Source organism: Sceloporus undulatus, chromosome 4 (assembly GCF_019175285.1).
Source record: "Sceloporus undulatus isolate JIND9_A2432 ecotype Alabama chromosome 4, SceUnd_v1.1, whole genome shotgun sequence".
In the NCBI taxonomy this organism is placed as follows: domain Eukaryota; kingdom Metazoa; phylum Chordata; class Lepidosauria; order Squamata; family Phrynosomatidae; genus Sceloporus; species Sceloporus undulatus.
The window spans coordinates 61,666,512-61,688,376 of NC_056525.1; the positions used below are offsets into that span (position 1 = coordinate 61,666,512).

The window sequence follows — 21,865 nt, forward strand, 5'->3', positions numbered from 1 at the left end:
GTCCTGTGGACTGAGGTTATTTAGTCTTGAGGGGCAAAATCCAGCATCCCCTCTTAACTAGTAGGAGTTTTAGTTCAAGGCTCCACCCAAGCAATGGTTTGAAAAGAGGCAGAAATTGGGAGTGCAAGCTGGGAGAGGGATGTACTAGTTATGTTATTTACTACAGAGCTCCAAATGTAAACTCCATTTACATTTAGGACATTAAGCTTCTATTTAGTGGAACTTACATTTAGAACAGTAAGCTAATTTAGTGGAACCTGAAGCAGATGATAAAGGGGGAAGGGGGGATATCATGGAAGCTTTTGTGAAGGATACTTCTGAATTTTCAAGTAAAAGGAGTGAAGAAACTGTAAAGCAGGAACAGCAAAGGCAAGTGGCATAGAGAAATGTAAGCAAAGACAGTAAGAATCTTTCAGTGAAAACCACCATTAATGTGCAATCACTTGTTTTTCTTCTCAAGAGAAGAAGCATGGGTAAGACCAAACCAATTTTAATTATTGCCCTTCACCTGGAAGAGAAAGCATAATGATATCTGTTTGGTTATATTGAATTCATATCAATATCTTAAGGGACTTGATGCAATGACTTTTTAGATTCTATATGACCAGGAGATTCTGTAGCCTTTGGAAGATAATATTCCTCAACATTGGGAAAGTGACAACATCCATGAGATATAAGGGACATGTCAGTAAAACAGCATGGAGATAGTTTTGCCATTTGAATTCCCAGCGAGAAAGGAGAAAGAAGACTGAGGAAGACGTTGGAGTTTATCAGACAAGGGAAATTGGAAGTATACTCCAATGGCAATCTGAACACAATCATGGGGTTTAACATTATTGCGTGATAACCCACTACACACAAATTCAAGCAATGGGAAGTCAGTCTGAATGCAATCATGTGGTTTCACGTTATTGTGGGATAGACTGCCATATGTAAATTTGGGCAATGGCATGCTATTTTCGGGCAATGGGGAGCCAGTTCAAACGCAATGCTCATTCACGTAATTGCACTAAACTAGCGACTTCAAGTGAATGTGTTCTGGCCCCACTTTCTCTTCATTCAAATTTAAGAGAAATTCCTCCCATTTGATAAACTCTGTTGAAGCTATGAACTGGTTGAAGTGAAACTCTTCAAGGTGCAAGGACTTGCTCCTTGGGAGTCAAATGCATGGTTAAATAATTTTTCTGCCTGTATTAGGGGATCTCATGTATATTTGTAATTCAAATGTCATAAGAACCTCATAGTTCTCCACCATCCAAAAGAAACTAAAGGCCTACTGTTGCTCCACAGTTTAGAGGAATGGAAAACAAAACAAAAAACAATATACACGAATCAATTTTGAAAGGCCAGTGAGTAGAATCCTCAGCTTATCTGAGTCAGTGGAGGTTCATTAAAGTTTTGGAAAGCATGGGTTGAAATGTGAAAAAGAATATGAAGAATATATCACAAATATAAAAAAATTATATAGATCCAAACCCTAGTTTCTTTCAAGAAATCCAGCATAAACTTAGTTTTACTCAGCTGCAAAATGATTTAAAAAACAAAACCAAACAACTGATCTGGTTTTAAAGAGCAAGAACATACAGCAAGGACCCCGGGCAGAGCATATCATGAAGCTTGAATCATGGAAATGACTTGAGCAAATTTGGCTGAATATGGGTGAAATTATTAGACTACAGGAGAAGGGGACTAGGCCATATGTTGAAGGTGATTTATACAGATCAGGAGAATAGGAAAGGCTTTGACCTTGCTAGCTTACTGGAGTCCCCATCTGATGTAGCAAACTAATGAACTTTTTAAAGTAAGTATGCATGTGAAAAAGGTACCTGGGGACCATAACATTCACTGAATGGATCTCTACATCCTCAGTGATGATCATGATGATCATGCGGATGATTTTAATGTAATGCTTTCTTTATGAACATTGTTCTTAAAAGGTTAGATAGATGACTTTGTTGTTATGCACCCTCGAGTCAACTTCACTAATGATGACACTGTTAAAGGGTGTTCTTAATCCTTATATAACATTTCTATCTCAGAAAAGTTTGAAAAATCTCTTGAATAGATCAAAATTTGGTTGATGAATGCAGAAGACTGTACGTCAGCTGTCCTGGACTGCATGAGTGTAAAGAGGGCAGCATTTAACTTTCAATTTATCAGTTGAGTCTGCTGAGTACGATGCTGGACCTGAGCAGCTTAAATTCAAATTCTTATTCTCTTCCTTTGAGTATGCCCTTATTTCTTTGTCTCAATTCTTCTACCATAAAATAGGAATAATGATAATTTATCTCTCATGTTCAATGAGATGTTGAATAAGGATGAAACTAGACTTGTTTAGCATTAGCATATATGCCAGAATGACATATATCCTTATCACATTACACTGTTATATTGCTATATCCCATTTTTGCTGCCATGATAACAATCCGTGGAATTCTGGAGTTCGTAATTTAGTGAGGCCCAAGAGCTCTCTGACGGAGAATTCTAAGTGCCTCTCCCTAAACTGCAAATCCCAGGATTCTATCGGATGTTGCCATGAAAGCTAGAGAGGAATATAGTGCTAAAACAGTGTGGTGTGATATGCATGCTCTTTAGGTGTGCATATGTCTTGTTATGAACAGGGAGGAAGAAGTTATTCTCCAGCATTGACCCCTGTCCAAAACCATACACACACACATCCCCAGACAGCTGCAAAGTTCCTTTAGGCTGCTACTAAGGTGGAAGGGAAGGAAGATGTTACATTTTCTCTGGCTCTTTCTTTAGTGAATTGCAGAGGGACATGCTTAGAAGGTATCAAAATGGATCCAAGAGAGATGGATTGAGGATTAAATCAATTTAATTCATTACTGTACTGTACGTAGGAACTCATGGTAGCTTAGGTAATTCAGGGGAACAAAAATTTTAATTACTTCAACAATGTACAAATCATAGGATTCTTTAGAATGGAATCATAAAAATGAAAGTGATAGGAAACTAATGTAATGGTGTAGTACAGATATTGATTGATTGATTGATTGAAATTTTATTTCTATACCGCCGTTCCCACGATCACGGCGGTTTACAAACATATTTAGCCAGGGTAGATCCACTGAAACCAATGAAACTTAAGTTGGTTAACCTAATTTAAACCTTATTTATTCCCCCAAGGGCTGGGAAAAAAGTTACAGTATTTAACAGTGTGTCTTAAAGCTGGAGAAATCAGGAGATCCCACCCTCAGCATTTATTCAGTTTGGTTGATGATTTTGCATCTAATTAAACATCCTTACTCCTATGCTGCCTATTGTGTATTTGAAGTACAAAGTATGCAAAGACCAGCACAGGAAGAAACAAAATAATGTATTGTATTGTATTGATTCAAATTCATGCTGCCCCATCATGGAAAAGTTTGCACTCTGAAGCCACATGGAGACTCTCGGCATCTGCTTATTAACTCACTCTCACATTTCAGCAGCTATCCTCAGATACTATTTTGACACTCTTTCACTCTTCTATGTTGAGTAACTTTATCAAGGAGGAAGCAAACAGCACTTCACTTAAGTTGCTTTATCAGGGAGAAAGGCATGTCCTAAAGAATGGGTAGGAGGTTCCTTTGTGATGTCTGGACAAACATCACTAGGGACAATATGTTAAGGATATTATCCCTCCCCCTCTATTTTTGGTAGCACATTAACCTTCATGAAAAGAATTGTAGTACTGGTAAACACCAAGACCACTGCTGAGAAATGAATTTCACCAGAAAGTTCATGTCAGGGCACCAAAAACAAAACAAAAACAAAAACCCTCACAGCAGGTGTGGACATAGTTTCGAAGTCATCAAGACAACATAATTATTTTTAACAGCTATTTTGGTCTGTGGCAGTTTGAATTAAACTGGAGGCCAAGATGGAGATTATCATAAAATTCCACTCATACAGAATTACAATATGACCCCTGTCCCCAAGTGGTGGGGCCCTAGCCTTGGTCATTAAGTGACTTGTGGAGAGCAGGGTGTGTAGATAAATATCCAACTATGTATGTGCCTATAACCTGGCACACAATAGTGAGATCACCCTTCAGGAATTATGGAGGACCAGTTAGAGGTCTCAGAAGATACTGTCATCATTCCATAACTGTCTATAGCCAGAAACATTTCCAACCCCCCCTCCCCTGCTCACCACCATGGAGCCATGGAAAGGAGTCAACATGAGGAAAGTGAATCATGCACAGTTGGTGATCATTGTGTGAAGAAGGTAGTGAATGCCTTTCTCCACAATAGTAAAAAAAAGTTTAATAATTATTAAGGCTTAACTTTAAGATATGCTTGTGCATATCACTAACAGGAAGTCAGAGTTAAATTGTTAGAGATAGAATCAGCAATGATTCTCTTTTGAAACAGTACCATTAAAGTGCATCAAACCACAATGCCACCTCAAAGGACAGATACAGAAGGGTGATCAATTCCCCTCGCTCTCCTTTGAATCCACATTACACCTTACATGGTTCTAAGGTATACAATCTGCTGAGCCATTTGTGTATCCATTACCATCTGCTACAGAACAGAATTCTTATTGAGATTGCATTTATGACTGCTAGGCATTTGATTGCTTCTTTCTTCTTAACTCAGCATCAGGTTTAGACAAATAGCACTTAACAAAGAAACAATTTAAATGCACTTGATTATCTTCCCTCTCTCTGACAGCTATGACAGATGTACCTTTTTTTGGTAAGGCTGATATTATTGTGAGGCCAATAACTATTTGAAGCTCTAGGCAGCAAGACAGTAATAAACATTCTACTTGCTAGATACATCTATATATGTTCTCTTCTATCTATTTTTGATAAAATTAAGGGGCAGTATAGAACAGGGGTAGGAATTGGTTGGTCCTGCAGATGCTGTTGAAGTTCCTAGCATTCTCTGCATTGGCTATAATGGTTATGGCTACTGAAATAGCAATTTAACAATATCTGGAATAACATGCAATTCCCACCCTGGTGCAAAAGATAACCAGTATTGCTGTTTTGTGGATTCTATGGCTATCAAAGAAGCATCTGTGCACCACTCCTAGCAGAACAGACTCTTCATAAGATGCTGCATAATAGAAAAGTAACACTGAGAACATAGCTTCCTGCAGACAGAAAAAGAGGAAGCAGAATGAAGTAGCAAAGTGGAGGCACTAGGGACATTAGGTCAGGGTAAAGATGACAAGCTATATTTCCCCATGTCTAACATAGACTGGAATCAAGTCACTGCATAAAGCCAAGGTTCCAAAGAGTGGCAACTGCTATGAGGCTTAGAATACAACAGATTGCAAAAGTCGGAAACACATCATCAGGTCCAAGGGGATTGGTGGCTTCAAATGGTTGCCATCTAGACGCAGATAACGAAGACGGGGCACATTTTCAAGATCTGAAGATGGTTCTTGGAAAGACATCAGTGATATGGGGCATATTTGAGTCCCGTTGATTTCTAAAGGGAGAAAAGAAACATGATACCAGGTTATGTGAATGAAGGTGGCCAGAGATTATTAGCTTGCTTTTTCCTTTCCCACCCAATGAGCATCCCCCATTTGTCCATTGCCAGTTGCAAAAATTAATCAAAGTAAAAGAGAACAAAGAAACACGGGACAGCTTGACGACTAACAGACTTAATATAGCTCAGGCTTTTTTGGGTGTGCAGCCTACTTTTCCTTGTTCATCAGGGACGGAGCCAAGGGGGGTGGGTTCTTGGGGTCAGGACCTCCCCTTCCATTAGAAAAATGAATGGTGTGTGCTGCTGCGCCGCTGCACCCAAGCCCCATTATAATGATGGCACTTAGTCTGGACCCCCCCCCCCCTTCCTAAAATCCTAGCTACATCCCTGGGTCCATGGAGTTCACATCTGGTTATGGGAGGGATGTACACAGTGATTTGAAATCAAACTTACATGAAAAATTATTAGCAGTGACCTAAACATCTTTTTAATGCCACTGAACACTGCTGCTTCTAATTCTGTATTTACAGTTGCTGGGTGTATATGTGAAGCCCCAAGACTTCATTCCTACCACCTGAGGAACAGTTGGTGACTGAATCTGCTCCAGTTATTTATCTAAATTTTAAAGGAGTTATCCAAAGTGTTGAATCTGTAGGAAGGATAGGGCTCCGTATCTGAATGGCTTCTTTAAATTTTGGAATAAAACAGAGTTGATTCATTGCTCTGCTGACATTGGAGCCACCACCTACCGCTGCTTGCATGTTCACAGGAGCTATAATAAATCTATCTAAACATAGCATGGCATTTGAATTTTTGTTGTTTACTGCAACAAAAACATGGCTGCCTTTTGAAAATGGCTTCAAAATATAAGGTAATATTATTGCAGCAATCCTTTCTGGTCTTTGGATATATTGTACATTTCTGTTCCTCACTGTGAAATGGCAGAAGAATCTCCACTGCACACACCTTCCTTGACAGTTTCTCAATTCCTATGCCTTTCCCCTTTTCATAGTACACGATCATCTCACTATCTATATAGATGGCATCCTTTCGAGGCTGGCACTATTGCTGTTGTGCATCCATACCATCCGTATGAAGTAGCAACAAATGCTAGCAAACAAAATCATACAGTGGGCCCTTGGTATCCTTTGGGGTTTGGTTCAGGATCCCTCCGGTGCCTGTGGATACCAAAATCTGAGGATGTTCAAGTCTCATTAAATACAATGGTGTAATAAAATGGTTTCCCTTATATAAAATAGTTAAATCAAGGTTTGCTTTTTGGAATTTATATCTTTTTGGAATACTTTCAAACTGCAGATGGTTAAATCAAGGGATAAAGAATCCATGGATATGGAGGGTCAACTGTAGTGTTGGGAGAGGTATAAATCTAACATTCCAAGGCTGCTTAGAAAAATGATTAATATATCCCCACCTGGTATCCAGCTTACAATAGCACAAGTGTTTTGTACTTATTAGTTGCATATTCTAATCCTTTCTTTCTTTCTTTTTCTTTTTCTTTTTCTTTTTCTTTTTTTTTTTTTGGTAATATCCATGTCATCCCTCAATTACTAAGACTAGTGAATAAAGCTGCAAGATGCAGGTTAGATTCCAATCTGATTTAGGGTATGAGGAATATGTGATAAGGAGAGCAAGAATAAGAATGGTAAATCTGCCCTCCACAAACACATATTTACATTTTTGTTGCCATTATTACCCATGTAGTCCCCTTCCCCTAGTGTAGAAATCTGCCTTCAGCACATGGAAAGTGACAGAGATAATCGGGTAAGACACAAAGTGAATGCCCTTATCCTCACTCCTTCTTCTCACATTCATTAAACCCTAAAATGGAATTCCTAAACAGGTTAGTCCTTTCTGTCCTACCATAACAACAATACAGAATACAGGACTTGTATTTCTCCAGTCTTGCATACCTTTCAGACTAGCTGGAGAAAGCAATGTTAGAATTTCAGGTCCATCAAGTTTATTATTATTAATGTTCAAGATATAGTGGGCCAATAGGATTCCCGATCAGTTCTTGGGAGTTCTGGGTTCCTAAGCCCTAAGTGGCTTTGGATATATCAAGAGTGATCAAGTCTTACTTCAATGTGGATATTCTAACAGCCCCCTTACAAAGGATAATAGGCAAGTGAATAAAACATAGGGGTTATGATATGTAAAGACTAATCCGCATTGTGTTGAAGATAAAAAAAATCTACTGGCTGTGGTTCATAAACACTCAGACAGCCTTGAATAATTCATAAATACTCTAGAACAAGGTTGGGCATCAGGTGACACTCCAGATATTGTTTGACTACAATTACCAACAGCACTGTACAGCATAGCCGATAGTGAAGGATGCTAGGAGTTGTAGTCCAGCAACATGTGAAGGGCTGCATGGTTCCTTACATTGCTTGTAGTAATATTTATTTCGTTTCATTTCTATGCCACCATTCTTAAAATAATAATTGTAAGCAGCTCTGAGAGCCTTTAGGGCTGAGGGGTGGGATATAAATACCATAAATAATAATAATAATAATTCTCCTAAGGAAGACGCAAGGCTAACAAAAATAATAAATAAAAACTTAACAAAAATTGAACAACAATTAAAAATATCACATTAAAATAGTCTAGAATCATTTAAAGGGCATACAAAATTTAAAAAGGAATTTAAATAGGAAACCTTGCTCTGAGCAATTATACATTAAAAGCTTGCTTAAAAATCCCTTTGCATACTGATATATCAGACTAACACACCCATGTCTCCAAACTAAATTATCTAGGATAATTGATCTAGGAACAACATCAGCTAAAAAGCATCATAAAACTGTAGCAAATAATACATTGATAAATTACCCCCAGCTAAAACTGTCAACCAGAGCGGCTGCAAATGGGCAAGGGTTAAGAATTAGATGGCATTATGAAACTTTCCAAAGATGATTAGTATCATTCCCAAGATGCTCAATGGGATATTTTCAATTTGATAATTTTTTTATTAGTTCAGCAATTTGCAGATACTTTTAAATACACAAATATATCACCACTGCTACTATGATAAGAACTCAAAAAAATAGTTACTTATGAAGACCACAACTCTTCCACTTCCCTCATTAGTATGGTCACTGACCATGGAGTAACTATATGAATGGTACTTTAGAAAGTAACATTTTCAAGCTCTGTACTTGACCCTGTGGTGATCTCTCGGCTTCAGTGCATCTCGGAACTAAAGTTGCTAATGAAGTGATTATCACCTCTCTGATTGAAGTACTAATGAGATCCCATTACCAATTAGTAAAATTTCTGTACCCACAGGTATCATGTCCCTGCTGTGCAAAAATGCTTTTATCTTTACTGTACAGATGGAATAACTGATGCTCTGAAACACATGGACACATTTCAAAAGAAAATCTTCAACCTTTTAGTCTAAACTCTGACAAAAGAACCCAACGGGATTTAGAATTTTGAAGCTGCCTGCTGAAATATTAACATCAGGAGCATGGGACAAGTACTATTCTACTACTCTAGTAATGTAGAAGTTGATTATCACAATGAATGCTGAAGCATTTGAGAAACATCCCCTTATAAATCTCAGCTCACTCTTTTCCCTCTGCAAGCCCTCTACAACTATGTCTCTAGTCTTTGTACTTGCAAACAAAAGATATAAAATGTAACTTTATGATAATCTTAGCCTAGAAGCCTAAACAGAATTGTTCATCCCAGCTGGAGTAAATCTGAATCAATGGTATCTTGCTAGGTTAGCACTTACATAAGATTTATTGATTCAACAGTTCCACTGTAGTTGGATTTAGGTCAGATACTCCAACACAAGTGTAAATCTGATTTAGGAAGTTAAAAACAACAAGGAATCTCATTATTTAGAAGGAGGAATCATTCATTTGTGATGCTGCCTATTCACAGGAGTGATCAGTGTTGTATCAATGAATTAGCCTGGTTCAAAGGAATGTTTTTTACTTTGTGCTGTCAGATATGAATAAAGTTACTCAAAATTTAACTAGAATGTTTGGGTTCCATAGACAAGAGTTTATTGACCTAAAACTGTTGCCTCCCAAAGTGCCAGAACTTTAAACCATTGTGTATGTTGGGGGTGGGATGGGGGTTGGAATACAAAATAAGTGTTGTGGCTTGTTATTTCCTCTGCTTGTTCAGAATTTTTGGAAGGAATTCTGCATTCCTGCACCCCTGCAGATGTTTTCAGTCAAGGCAGCAGGTGGTGAGAGTCCTAGCAATACAAACATCCGAGGTAGGAAAGGGATGTGGCTTTGTTATTCCCACAACTGTGCTTGTGCATTCTACAGAATGACAACTATTATATGAAATGACCTGAGCTTTGCCTGAAAGCCTAATGGAATTAACATTGCTGGACTCACAGAATAGATCTTACTCAATTAAGTCTGTACTCCATTCCCTGTAACTGCAGATGAGGATAAGCTTGCATTCCCTACTAAATGTATGCTACCTTGTATACTAATATACATCTACATCTATGTCTATATAATACATATATGCATGACCTCCTCATAGATTTTAATGTGCAGTAATAAAACTGGACATCACTAGCATTTTTTCTTCATATTTCTCTTTATATTTTCTATATGTAAATAGCGGTTTGATCATTGGACTACGATGCTGGAGACCAGCTCAGCCACGAAAACCTACTGGGTACCATGGGCAAGTCAAGTAGATGATGAAGACACTCTCAGCCCCAGAAAACCCTGCAAGTTAGAAATGTCTTGAAGGCACATAACAAAAATATATTTTTAAAATTGTCTTGCAGTGCTCTCTCTTAGTTCAGTAAGGTGCATCTGCAGTGTATACTAGTAGTTACATCAGTCTGATATCACTTTAACAATTATGGCTCCATCTTATGGAACATTGGGTTTTGTAGTTCTAATGAGATATTTAGATATATTTTTTTGCTAAGTGTACTTCTTTGTACTACAGTTTCTAAAACTACTCTAATTATCAATTCTACTTCTCAGCGTACCTTTGGAACTGTTGTTTAGTGGAGCACAACAGAAATCAAAGTACCTCATTGACTAAAAATCCAGGGTTTCTTAGGAAGGTCCTATGACAGTTAAAATGGTATCAAAGAAGTGATGTGACTAGATACTGCAGAGATACCTTTAGCCTTTCTACAATTTCAAAGAAGGAAGTTAATTCAATATTCAAACTTCAGAAACAGAATTCTAAGAGGCAGCCAAAGAATGTGCTTCAAAAGTAGAACATGAGAATAAGATTTTGTTTTTAATTACATTCCATTTGAAGCTACTATGTGAATTAATTTTTTTGGTTTTGATTATGGGTGTTGGGCCATTCATAATATGGTTCTTTTTACCTGGTTTGATTTTGATACCCCTCCCAACAAATAGTGTTATCTTGTAGGACTAACCAGCTACTGAAACTATGCAGATGACTCACTTTCAATTGAATTGTCATTCAAGTAGAGATGCTCCAGCTTGTGGTTGATATAGGGGATGCTGGTAAGGTTGTTGTGTGCCAGGTGCAAGACCAGCAAGTTAGTGAGGTTGAAAGAATTCTTGGGTAGGCCTTTGTCAGAGAGCTTGTTATAGCTAAGCCTGAGGAAGGCCAGGTTGGAGAAATCTTTAAAGTAGTTGCCAGGGATGTTATCAATTTGGTTCTCATCTAGGAAAAGTTGGTGAACTGCTTTGGGAACCCCAGGTGGCATCTTATGCAGCCTGTTGTGAGCTAAGTTCAACTGCATGAGATTCTTGAGTCCCCTGAAAGTATTCTTTTTGAAGTCTGCATCATTCAGCTCATTGTGATGGAGGTCTAAGAGGATGAGATGATCCATCTTATTGAAGACATTATCAGGGATTCGGTTGATCCGGTTCCTGCTCAAACGAAGCTGCTCCAGATTGGGAGGCAGATTATTGGGCACTTCCTTAAGATGATTCTTCTCCATGTATAGAAAGGCCAGGCTCTCTAGCTTCTCCAGCACTTGTGAATCCACTGTCCCAATGCGGTTGTTGTCTAGATTGATCCACCTCAGCCCAGTGGCATTCTTGAAGGCTTCCTCAGAAAGCTTATCAATGAAGTTGTTCTGTAGGTAGACATAGTGGATCCTGGGTGGGATGAGGGGAACTTTTCTCAGGTTGCGGCTGTCACAGTAAAGGGCTGAAGGAAAATCTGGAGGGCAGTAGCATTCTCTAGGGCAATCTGGGAAAACTGAAGGGGGTCCTGGTGGCAGAGGCGGTGGCAACTCTGTAGGTTCGACTGGTTCAAAGGCTGCTGGAGTAGGACGCTTCTTTGGAGGCCTGGGGCGCCTCTGTCCATTCACCTCACAAACCAGCACAAGAATGAGTGGGAGAATCAATCTGGCAGCACCCTTCATGGTCTAGATAGTTACCTGCTAGGAGAGAAAAAGGAAAAGTTAAGAATAGATGCATATGTATATTCAATTTAACTTAACATTCTACATCATACACTGCTGCCATATTCCTCCCTGGCAGTATGTTTGTCTGTTTTCATTGTTGTTTATTCTTTCATTAGAAGTCTTGTTAAGAGACTTCTTCTTGGTAAGAAAATAAAAAAGTTGATGCAAATATCCAGCTTTAAGACAAAAAAGAAAGTTAAATACAGTGAATCCTTGCCAAGCGCAGGAGATCCATTCCAGACTGCCCCCCCCCCATGTAAGGCGAATAATGTGTATGCTTGAGTACCATTGAATATAATGGGGCTTGGACACAGCAGTACATGCGCCATTCATTGTATTGCACTGTGGCTTCAGCATAAGCTGAAAGCCGCATATAGTGTGCCCGTGTATAGCGCAGGCGCACTGTACTTAGGAATTTTCTTTTTGTGTTTTTAATGGAGTTTATATTTCATTTATGACTCTTTATCTCCCAGAAATCACATGGCCAAAAACAAGTAATGCCTTCTGCTACATGGATATCCTTCTGCTCTACCTTAACTGAGAACAACTATAACAAAATCTTAATAAAATGTAGGCCTATGACTATACCACAGTCATTTTGTTTTCTTTTTCTCCAGTTTGATTTTTAACACCTTTGCCTAATAAAGAAGCCAGTGGAGCTTTGAAAGCTTGCATCATATGTATTTTTGTTGGTACTGCTGTTCTGTGGATTTAGAATGTTATTGTACTTTGCTGTATGGCCAACATGGCTACTCCATGGATATATTTATTCAGTATTGTTATGAGTTGTTGGATACATATATGCATAATTATTTTAATGATAATGATATGTATATTTAATGTTTTGTCCTTTAATTTAATAAAATGATAAAAAGGCAGGTTTACAGTTGAATATTAAGAAAAAAATTACACAGATGATTTATATCATTTGAAAGTAGCTGATGAAGATATTAAAATATTTCAAGATTTTCCATACCTTGGCTCAGTCACTAATCAAAGACTTCAGTCAAGAAATCAGAAATAGATTAGGACTTGGAAGGGCAGCTATGAAAACACTAGATAAGTTCCTAGAGTGTAAAGATAAATCATTGAATAGTAAAGTTAAAATTGTTCATGTCATCATATTTCCCATTTCTATGTATGGTTGTGAAAGCTGACCAGTGAAGAAACCTGATAGGAAGAAAATAATCTCATTTGTGATGTGGTGCTGAAGAAAATTTCTGCAGATACTGTGAACTGTTAAAAAGACAAATAAATGTGCTCTAGAGCAAATCAAACCTGAACTCACCCTAGAAGCAAAGATGAGTAAACTAAGACTGTTGTACTTTGGCCATATCATGAGATTACATGACTTGCTAGAAAAGACAATAATACTTATCAAAACTCAGGGCAGTAGGAAAGAGGAAGACCATATTCCAAATGGATACATGCAATCAAAGAAGCAACAGCCCTGAGTCTGCTGACCTGAATAGGGCAGCTGATGATAGGGTGATTTGAAGGTATCTCATTTATGGGATTGCCATAAATTGAGGTTGACTTGATGCAGTTAACAACAAAGAAGCAACATTTTCTATCCAAATTAATAAAAGAGATTTTTAAGGGGGGGGGGGATTTGCACAGCTGTTGTTGTTCTCTGGTGTTTTGGTTTTTTAAAATTTGCTTAGGTGATGAAAAATAAATTAATTAATCTATTTCCTCTTGCTCTTGGCTCCTACTCAGGGAACAATAGTACCACAGTACTTGCCTAAGAAAATCCTCTAAAATTCTTCAGGCTGCCATAAATTCACAAATGACATGAAGGAATACACACACACACACACACACACACACACACACTTAATCCATATCATCCATAAAACTACAGGATGCTGCTTGAGTCCATTCTGATGCCTTTTTGCAGTATTCTAAGACCACAATTCACAGATTGCCAATGCCGCTAACTGATCCACAGTTATTAGAAATGGTATAGTCATGGCCTCCAACCTGCTGCTCTTCCATAGCCTTCTTACTCATCCTTATCTCCTGCCTGCTGTGGTAGGATGGCACAGACATGGCTCTCCGCCCCTATATCTTGTAGAAGATTAACAGTTCTTTTCCTTATACCTGTTAGTCTGAATCTGTTCAGATTTTCTAGGAGTTGCCTTGTTGGTCACCTAAGCTCCCAAGATTTCAAAACCCAGTCAGATCAACATCAGTATATCCCTTAAGTATTCTTAAGCTTTGGCCTATTTGGAAATTAACAGGAGAACAAGTTGCAGCTTTTATATTAAGATTGTTCTACTAGAATTAAATAGCACAGATAAAACACTATCCTCAGCTGTACAGTTGAAATAGGCCTTAAATCAGTCTAGGCACAATCTTACACCTCTGTTAGGATTATATACCAAAGCATTACACTCCCTCTCTTAGCATGTCAGTCCCTTTCAAAGCACCATCAGGAGTACTTTGATTGTGAGTTCCTGCATGGCTCGGATGGCCCTTGTGGTCTCTTCCAACTCTATGATTCTATGATTCTCACCATATCTATACACTAGCATTTGGCTGGGTATTAAATAATAAGCTTCATCAAGAAATGAATATCTTGGCACATATAGGAGTTTGGGATATCAGCAATAACTTGGTGGCAGCAGCTTGAAGGTGGACCACTTTCCAGAAAGCAAAATCTGGTGCTTTGCCACTTAAAAAGTTTCTGTTTTATATCATTTTCAGTCTTCATTTAGCCACTTCTCCCCTGCTCTCTCATCCAGTCAAAAGAGGAATCTGAGGTAAGATAGGTGTTGTTACTATTCTACTTGTTTCAAACAGTATTTATATTGAGGTTTATTTTCTCTCCCAACCTACTAGTGTCTCCTTTTCTTGTGTACAGGTGCAAAGGTGTTTTGCCAGCATGAGGCCTGTAACCTTGTACTGTCAGGATTGTTGTTGTTATAAGACAGCTATTACATTCATCTTATCTTTGTTTATAGTTAGGCTGGCTCCCTTCCTGGAACAAACATGGATTTATTTTTCTAACATGCTACTCTGCATTACCCCTCTACAGCTCCAAAAGCTGCTTTGTGCCCCTATGTTAGGAGAAAAGTGGGAAATAAGAAAATAATAATAATAATAATAATAATAATAATAATAATAATAATAATAAAGCTTAAATGAGGCAAACAGAATCTAAAAAGCAGCCCAACCTGTTACAAGGATAGAAGCAGAGAAGAATAAGTGAATTGAAGCTAAATCTGTGCCCTCGCCATAGCTGCACATCAATAAAAGAGGCAGATGTGATTTCCAAATTGTAACTTGATAATCCTGCCTGTCCTGCTTTGGTTGACCACATGATCTCAGTCCCATTTTTGCAGCCAGAGCTTGATAAAGCCACTTTTGGGAACTACAACCCTCAAATTTCCTAACAACTGGTCATGATGGCTGGGGACTTTGGGGAGTTGTAGGATAAAGAGAAGGTTTGCTAAGCTCTGCAGTTCTAGCCTTCAGTAAGAAGGTATTTCTCAAAATAGGCCATTCCTTGAAAACATGACTTCAAGCTCATGCTTGTGTGCCAGACTGCATTCATTTGTTTCTTCATCTCTACTTTTCAGTTTGACATTTCTTCTCCTTTTTTGCACAATACAAAATGACAAGAGATTTGCATAACAAACACTGTATTTGAAAATCCTTTATGTCTGTTTAACTTGCTATTGTGCTTATATTTTTATTTGCAAAATTTTATGGATGACTACCCAGTGCTGGAAAATGTGCTGGATTCCTTTACTGTTCCTTATCTATCAAACTCTCCTTTGTGAGAAATGTTATTTTATCCCTACAGGCAAGAAGTCTGGGGAGGATCACCTCCCGTTCCTTGCCCCCCATCTCTTGCTATATATTGCTGCTACAACATGTATAAATATGCATATATGTCCCCCCCCCCCCGGATTTGTGAATTGCTGTTAGGAGAACCAATTCCACTGTTATAAACATCTGGTGCAAGAACTAAAACATTGGAACTGCATATTTTCCTTCCAAATAAGTACTGTATTGGAACTAGATACCTTCTACCAAAAACAGGACCAAGAGGCAAAAATGTTTCAATAATTGTAGGAGTAGAGACATCCATGATTCTTTTTAAAGTGACCATCCTTTGTTTAGTAAGGTTGTATACAAAGATTTCTTACTAATGGACAGTGATAATTAGCAGCTGTTTCCTCAGTCTGTACCAAAGAATGTTTTTTTCAGGCACCTGCATTAGTGAGTGACTACTTTCCAGTCAGGGCACATATTCCAACCAGTAGCAGACTAAGATCAGTGTTATGTAAAATGTGTGTTCATGGGTTGAGAGAGTGTCTGGGAAAGACAAAACCATTTATTTATATATTTGTTCTGCATAGCAACACCATCCTTGAAGGAGCTTCACCATACATGGTTCTCCTCTTCCTGTTTTAACCATACAAGGATGTTTCACAAGGGCAATACTGTATCTGAATCAGGATTGTGAGAGGGGTGTTACACTGGTTTAACCAATGCACTAGGGTTCTGCAGTTTAGGACATGGAATAAACATGGTCCCTAGCAGAGATGAACAATCTGTGACTACATACAGCCTTGCAAGTATCTACCAATTTTTGTGCATAGTGATGGGATCCAGCATAGCCCCTCCACTGTAATATTATGCTATGTAACTGGTGAATACAGTCGGCCCTTCTTATACACAGATTTTTTATACACTGATTCAAGCATCCACAGTTTGAAAATGTTCCAAAAAAAGTATAAATTTACCTTGATTTTTCATTTTTATAGGGGACACCATTTTGCTATGTCATTATATTTAATGGGACTTGAGCATCCACGGATTCTGTTATCCACGGGGGATCTTGGAACCAAACCCCAGCATATAATAAGGGTCCACTGTAGTATCTTGACCCAAGATATGCCTGTCTGTTAGAGCTGGCAAAAAAAAAAAAGAGGGGGGGGGGGTTTGTGAAGGGAGCTTCAAATGCATGCTGCTTTCTGCATTGATCTTTTCATGGGTTTGGTTATGTCATTCTTATTGGCTATCAAGTTGACTTATCTCAACCCTATGAATGACAGACCTCTACAAGCCTTGCCTGCCAGATTGCTAGTGTCTCTAAGGATACAGCCATGGCTTTCAACCACTCATCACTTCTGTGGTCGCCAACTGCCATGCTCCGGTCTTGCAAACTCAAGGTTATGGGTTCTTTGATTGAATCAATCCAGCTATAATGTGGTCTTTCTTTTCCCACTGCTTTCCACTTTACCAAGCATTATTGTGTTTTCCAATGAGTCATGCCATTTCATGTCCAAAATATGCCAGCCTTGTTTTAGTCATCTTTCCAATACTTCCACATTTTCATCCCTCTTATATTTTTCTTTCTCCCTGTTTTTTTCCAGACCTGTCTACTTCCCATACTTTAAGAATTGTGCATGCACAGATGTATTTTAACTGCATGCCTGAATGTGTAGCTGATTACTGTATCAAGGCTGCTTCCTTTCTGTTCTTCAGGGATAGGAAATTACATTGTGGTTGCTAGATTAGGAATAATTGGGGAAGATCCACACCAGAAACCCTCTTTTAAAACAATGATCTAGAAAAGCCCTTATTCTCAAATAGCCTCAGACTTTATACAGAAGAATAAGTGAGCCTTTCATTGCCACAGCTGTGAAGGAAATGTGAGCCAATAGTAACCAATACAGCAATGTCCTTGAAAGCTATAAAGAACATGCAGGTGTAAAAGCCTTTGAAAGAGGAGAAGTGAGCAACTGACTTTACTTTATTGAAAGGTTAATGTCCTCTAGTTTTTCATGTAAGAGGGAGAAGTGAAGATGGCACAGATATACCTGTGTAATGGAGAGGAGACAATTTTGTTCTGTTTTTTAAGATTATAATTTCAGCATCTGATGTTAGATACAGCCAATTCCCCCATCCTGCCTAGTCTGAATCCTGTGCAAAACAGGGGGACTACTTTCCATTCATCGTGCAAGCAATTAACACAAAGCAGTGGCAGTTGCTGGCTTTCCTGTTTGCGGGGCTTTATATGATCTGAACTTTAAAGGAGCTGCCCTATCTGTATCCCCAAACAGGTTGGATTGCCCCTTCAAAATGCTTCCATGGCCCACTGACATGGAAGCAAAGCTGTTATATGTGGAGGTGAGCAGGGAGGAACACAGAAGTGATGAACAGGAAGCAGAATGAACAAAAAGCTACCTTAAATCAAAAGGAACCAACATAATTGGCATCACTTCATTCAGAAGGAAAATGGAAAGAGGGCTGAAAAAGCAAGCCACATGCAGAAAATTACTGTGACACTGCTGCCTTCATTTGCTATTTCAGTTTTCTCCACTTGGGATATGAAATAATAATTAATAGTAGGGTGTATCTCATTCTGGATCTCAGTTAATTTGTATTGTAATATAGAAGCATGCATTGGCCACTTCTTTCTTGAAAGACTGTCCTGCTAAATATTTTAACTACAGTATTTATTTTATTTTATTTTATTTATGCTATGGGACTGCTATTGGACAGACACAATCTGTAGTTTACTCAGCCTCTATTTAAGTTCCTTTTACTCCCACTCCGGGAACTCAAAAGCTCAGGTGATTGCCCACTCACCAATGGAAACCCACTGGGTAACCTAGGGCAAGTCACATACTCTCAGCCCAGCCAGTATGGCTTAGTGGTTTGAATGTTTGCCTATGACTCTGGAGACCAGGGTTCAATTCGCCATTCAGCCATAAACCCAACTGGGTGACTTGGGCAAGTTACACTCTCTCAGCCTCAGGAAGACAATGGCAAACCTCCTCGGAACAAATCTTGGCAATAAAACCTCATAATAGGTTCACATTAGGGTTGCCATAAGTTGGAAAGGACTTGAAGGCACACAAGAACAACAGTTGCATGAGAAGAAGTGGATCATTATCTACAAAAGCTCATGCTGAGATAAAAAGCAGTTGGTCTTACAGGTGCTGATACATCTTCCTTTTTCCTCCCTTTCTCCTTTGCAACAAACTAACACAACTACTTCTTTGATAACTATTTATTCGGGAATCAAAACAAGTAACCATATTTAACCATATAGAAACACAGCAACAGTTATGACTAGATTTTAAAAAGAATATTAGTACCTAAAATGTGCCTTAGAACCATGCAAAATAAATGGCTGAGACTCTCCTATCCCATTGCTTTTGAAAAAATGATTTTATACATTCTCAGCAAGACAGAACCAACGCCTGAGGTCCTAAGGTTGACAATACACCAACACAATCTATCTGGCAAACAATAATGCAAATCATAGGAACATATGGAGAAGAAATGGGAAGTATATTGCCTAGCTAGGGTGTGATGAGGTGGGCGAGGAAACTTTCTTGTCTTTCCAGCATCCTCCTACTGAGTATATGGAAAACTCCTGATGCCTTTGAACCTCAACTTTTTTATCTTTCAGCACAAACAGATATTTTAACAGCACTGCCCCCAAGTGTTTGCAGTAAAATTTGCACCACACATCATAATTTAATAAAAATTATGTAAAAAATATAAATGTAAAAATGTACAAGCAGGACCTAATTAATTTAGGAGGTTTAAATAGTGCTGAGGGGCTTTGAAGCAATTCAGAGTTCTGCCAGAATGGTTTATTGGCAACAGCTCTGGAACATCTTCAGTGGAAATATTGTCTTGATTGATCTACGTTTAACATACAAGCTGACTCACAGCACAATGCACTGCTAGCAAATAGCATGAAGTTTACTCTTGAAAGATTCTTGTCAGGATCTCAGTTGCAGCTGCTAGCAAAACAGGAACAGGTTTTCTTTTGGTCAGAGAAGATTTGGGTTTGGATAACTCCTCTGTCACAGACTCCATTCGTAATCATGCTGACACCACTTTCCCTGAAAAGTCATCCAGCATCCCTATGTGAAATATTGGGTGTGTCCACACGGCACAACTATAGCAATTTGATGCCACTATAACTGTCATGGCTCCATCCTCTGGATTAATAGTTTTATGAGGTACTAAGACATCTGTGCTAAAAAGCATTAAGTCATTCTGCTGAAATACAACTCTCTAGATATCTTCATAAAGACATTTTAGGGGCTGCTCAGACTGCCCCAAAAGGGTAGGCTGGAGCTGCCCATTTTTGTTCCCGAGGTACGCTGCAGCAGCTAAACTGCACGGCATCCCTCCACACCAAAAGGAACCCAGTGCATCTGTGATGTGCAGCGAGGTGCAGCAATGTCTGTATGCTGCGCACTGCTTACATCATGATGGCAGCCCCTGTGTGGATGGGAGGCCGTCATCATGGCGCCACTGTTACATGCTAGTGTTCAGGAGCATGCAGTTGGTGTGCACCCTAGAATCGGCGCTGGCACACCGCTTCCCACTCGTCTGTCCGTCTTTTTATTCTCTGGTTACCTTGGACATTTTAGTTCAAAGGAGTTAATTAGAGCTCTCTAATGGAGAATTCCAAGCATCTCATCACACTACAAATCCCATAACTCTATAGGATCCAGGCATGGCAGTTAAAATGGTATCAAATGGCTGTCAGTGTGTAGTTTGGATGTAAGTCTAAGTTATATGATCAGTCCTGCTGATTGCTCTGAGCTTATCCTGAATGAATTACTAAAATCTGAGGGCAAGAGACAACTTAAGAGATCTACTTGGAGCTTTCAGTCAGGAAATTTAGATCTCACATGACACAGATTTCTCATTCTTGCATTAGGTGCTTGTTTCAGAATGGCAGGAAAACAGAGGGGGAGAAGGGAAGCAGGGTGAACAAAAAGCTGGATTAAACAAAAGGAAATCAACTTATTTGGTGTTATTGAATCTGATAATGCACCCTGCTCAATTGTGCCCACTTTCTGTGGGTTTGATTTTGCCCCATGGTTTCTTTATTGTGTTGCCCACATGTGAGAATTTTGTCTTCTCTGCATTGTTTCTTTACCAACAAACCAGAGAAACAAATGTAAAACAAACCATGGATTCTTCCACTTCTTTTTTGGGACAGATCATGCCCCATGTTTAAATACCACAAAGTTTTTAAAGCATGGCATAATGTTTATGTTATCACTCCTTTTAATAATTTGAGGTAACAGATCAGCTGTTATCACACAGGTGAGTAATATAGCCTTCTGGGAATTGATGGGCCACAGTTGCCATCAACTCTAGCCAGCATGGCCAATTGTGAGAAGAGATGGGATCTGCAGTCCAACACATTTTGTTTTACAAGTACTGCATGGTAAGATGTTCTCCACCATGTGAGGGATGAGTGTCAGAATGTATAATATCTTTCCAGAGATACTCTCCCTCCCTACAATCCATAATATGAGAAAGGACATGCCCCCAAAGCTAAAAATTGGTGGTTCTAACTGGTTAGTTGGGTGGGTAATAGGCCTCCAATTACAAACTCTGTTTATGCTAATAGTTAGGCACTGCTTTGTGGCAATGACATTTATGGAATTTAATAGCAAATGACCTCCTTTCAATGACCTGTTAAGTCAGCAGATAAGCTTCCATAACTAGCAGCGAAACAGAAGATGGAGTGGGGCTGTGGTAAACACACTGCAGCCCTGATTTGCCTTGAAGCTGGCTGAAAAAAGAGCAGCAAAGATCCACTCCTTTTTTTGGCCAGTGATTTAACTGCCAAGCTTTTCCCGTCCTGCCCCAGCCCCATGGCTGCTTCATGATGCCCTGTCGGCATGTGGCATGTAAACACTGTGCCACTGAAGTGTCATAAAGCCACCCATGTCTGGCCAGCTGGATGGCTTCATGACCTCTTGGGGGCATGTGGCATCTAAACACCATGCCCCAAAGCCACCAGGAAGCCAGCTTTTAGAGCCGGCCTGTTCCAGGTAAGTGGTGGCTGCTTATATATCATCCCCCCCCCCAAAAAAAAAGAACAAAAGGAGGTGCAGATTTGCATAACAGTCATATAATCATTGATATAGATATAGATTTAGAAATTATCACTATGATTTAATAATCATTATTTATGTAATAATATATCAAACTGCAT

General features: G+C 38.9%; 1 protein-coding gene across 2 annotated transcripts in view; it reads right to left on the reverse strand.

Annotated features, from left to right (window-relative positions):
* Positions 1-984: 984 nt before the first annotated feature.
* The window catches only part of LOC121929978 (proline and arginine rich end leucine rich repeat protein), a 42,565-nt gene continuing 21,684 nt past the window's right edge, over positions 985-21,865 (reverse strand). Inside the window, exons 2-3 of one of the 2 annotated variants that reach the window (XM_042466070.1) lie at positions 10,887-11,835; positions 985-5,447 (exon numbers count right to left, since the gene is read on the reverse strand). In XM_042466070.1, coding sequence (XP_042322004.1) covers positions 5,272-5,447; positions 10,887-11,820 — 1,110 coding nt within the window. In that variant the 5' untranslated portion in view covers positions 11,821-11,835 and the 3' untranslated portion in view covers positions 985-5,271. Of the gene's footprint in view, positions 5,448-10,886; positions 11,839-21,865 lie in introns of both variants that reach the window. The other variant, XM_042466069.1, reaches the window with a different exon arrangement.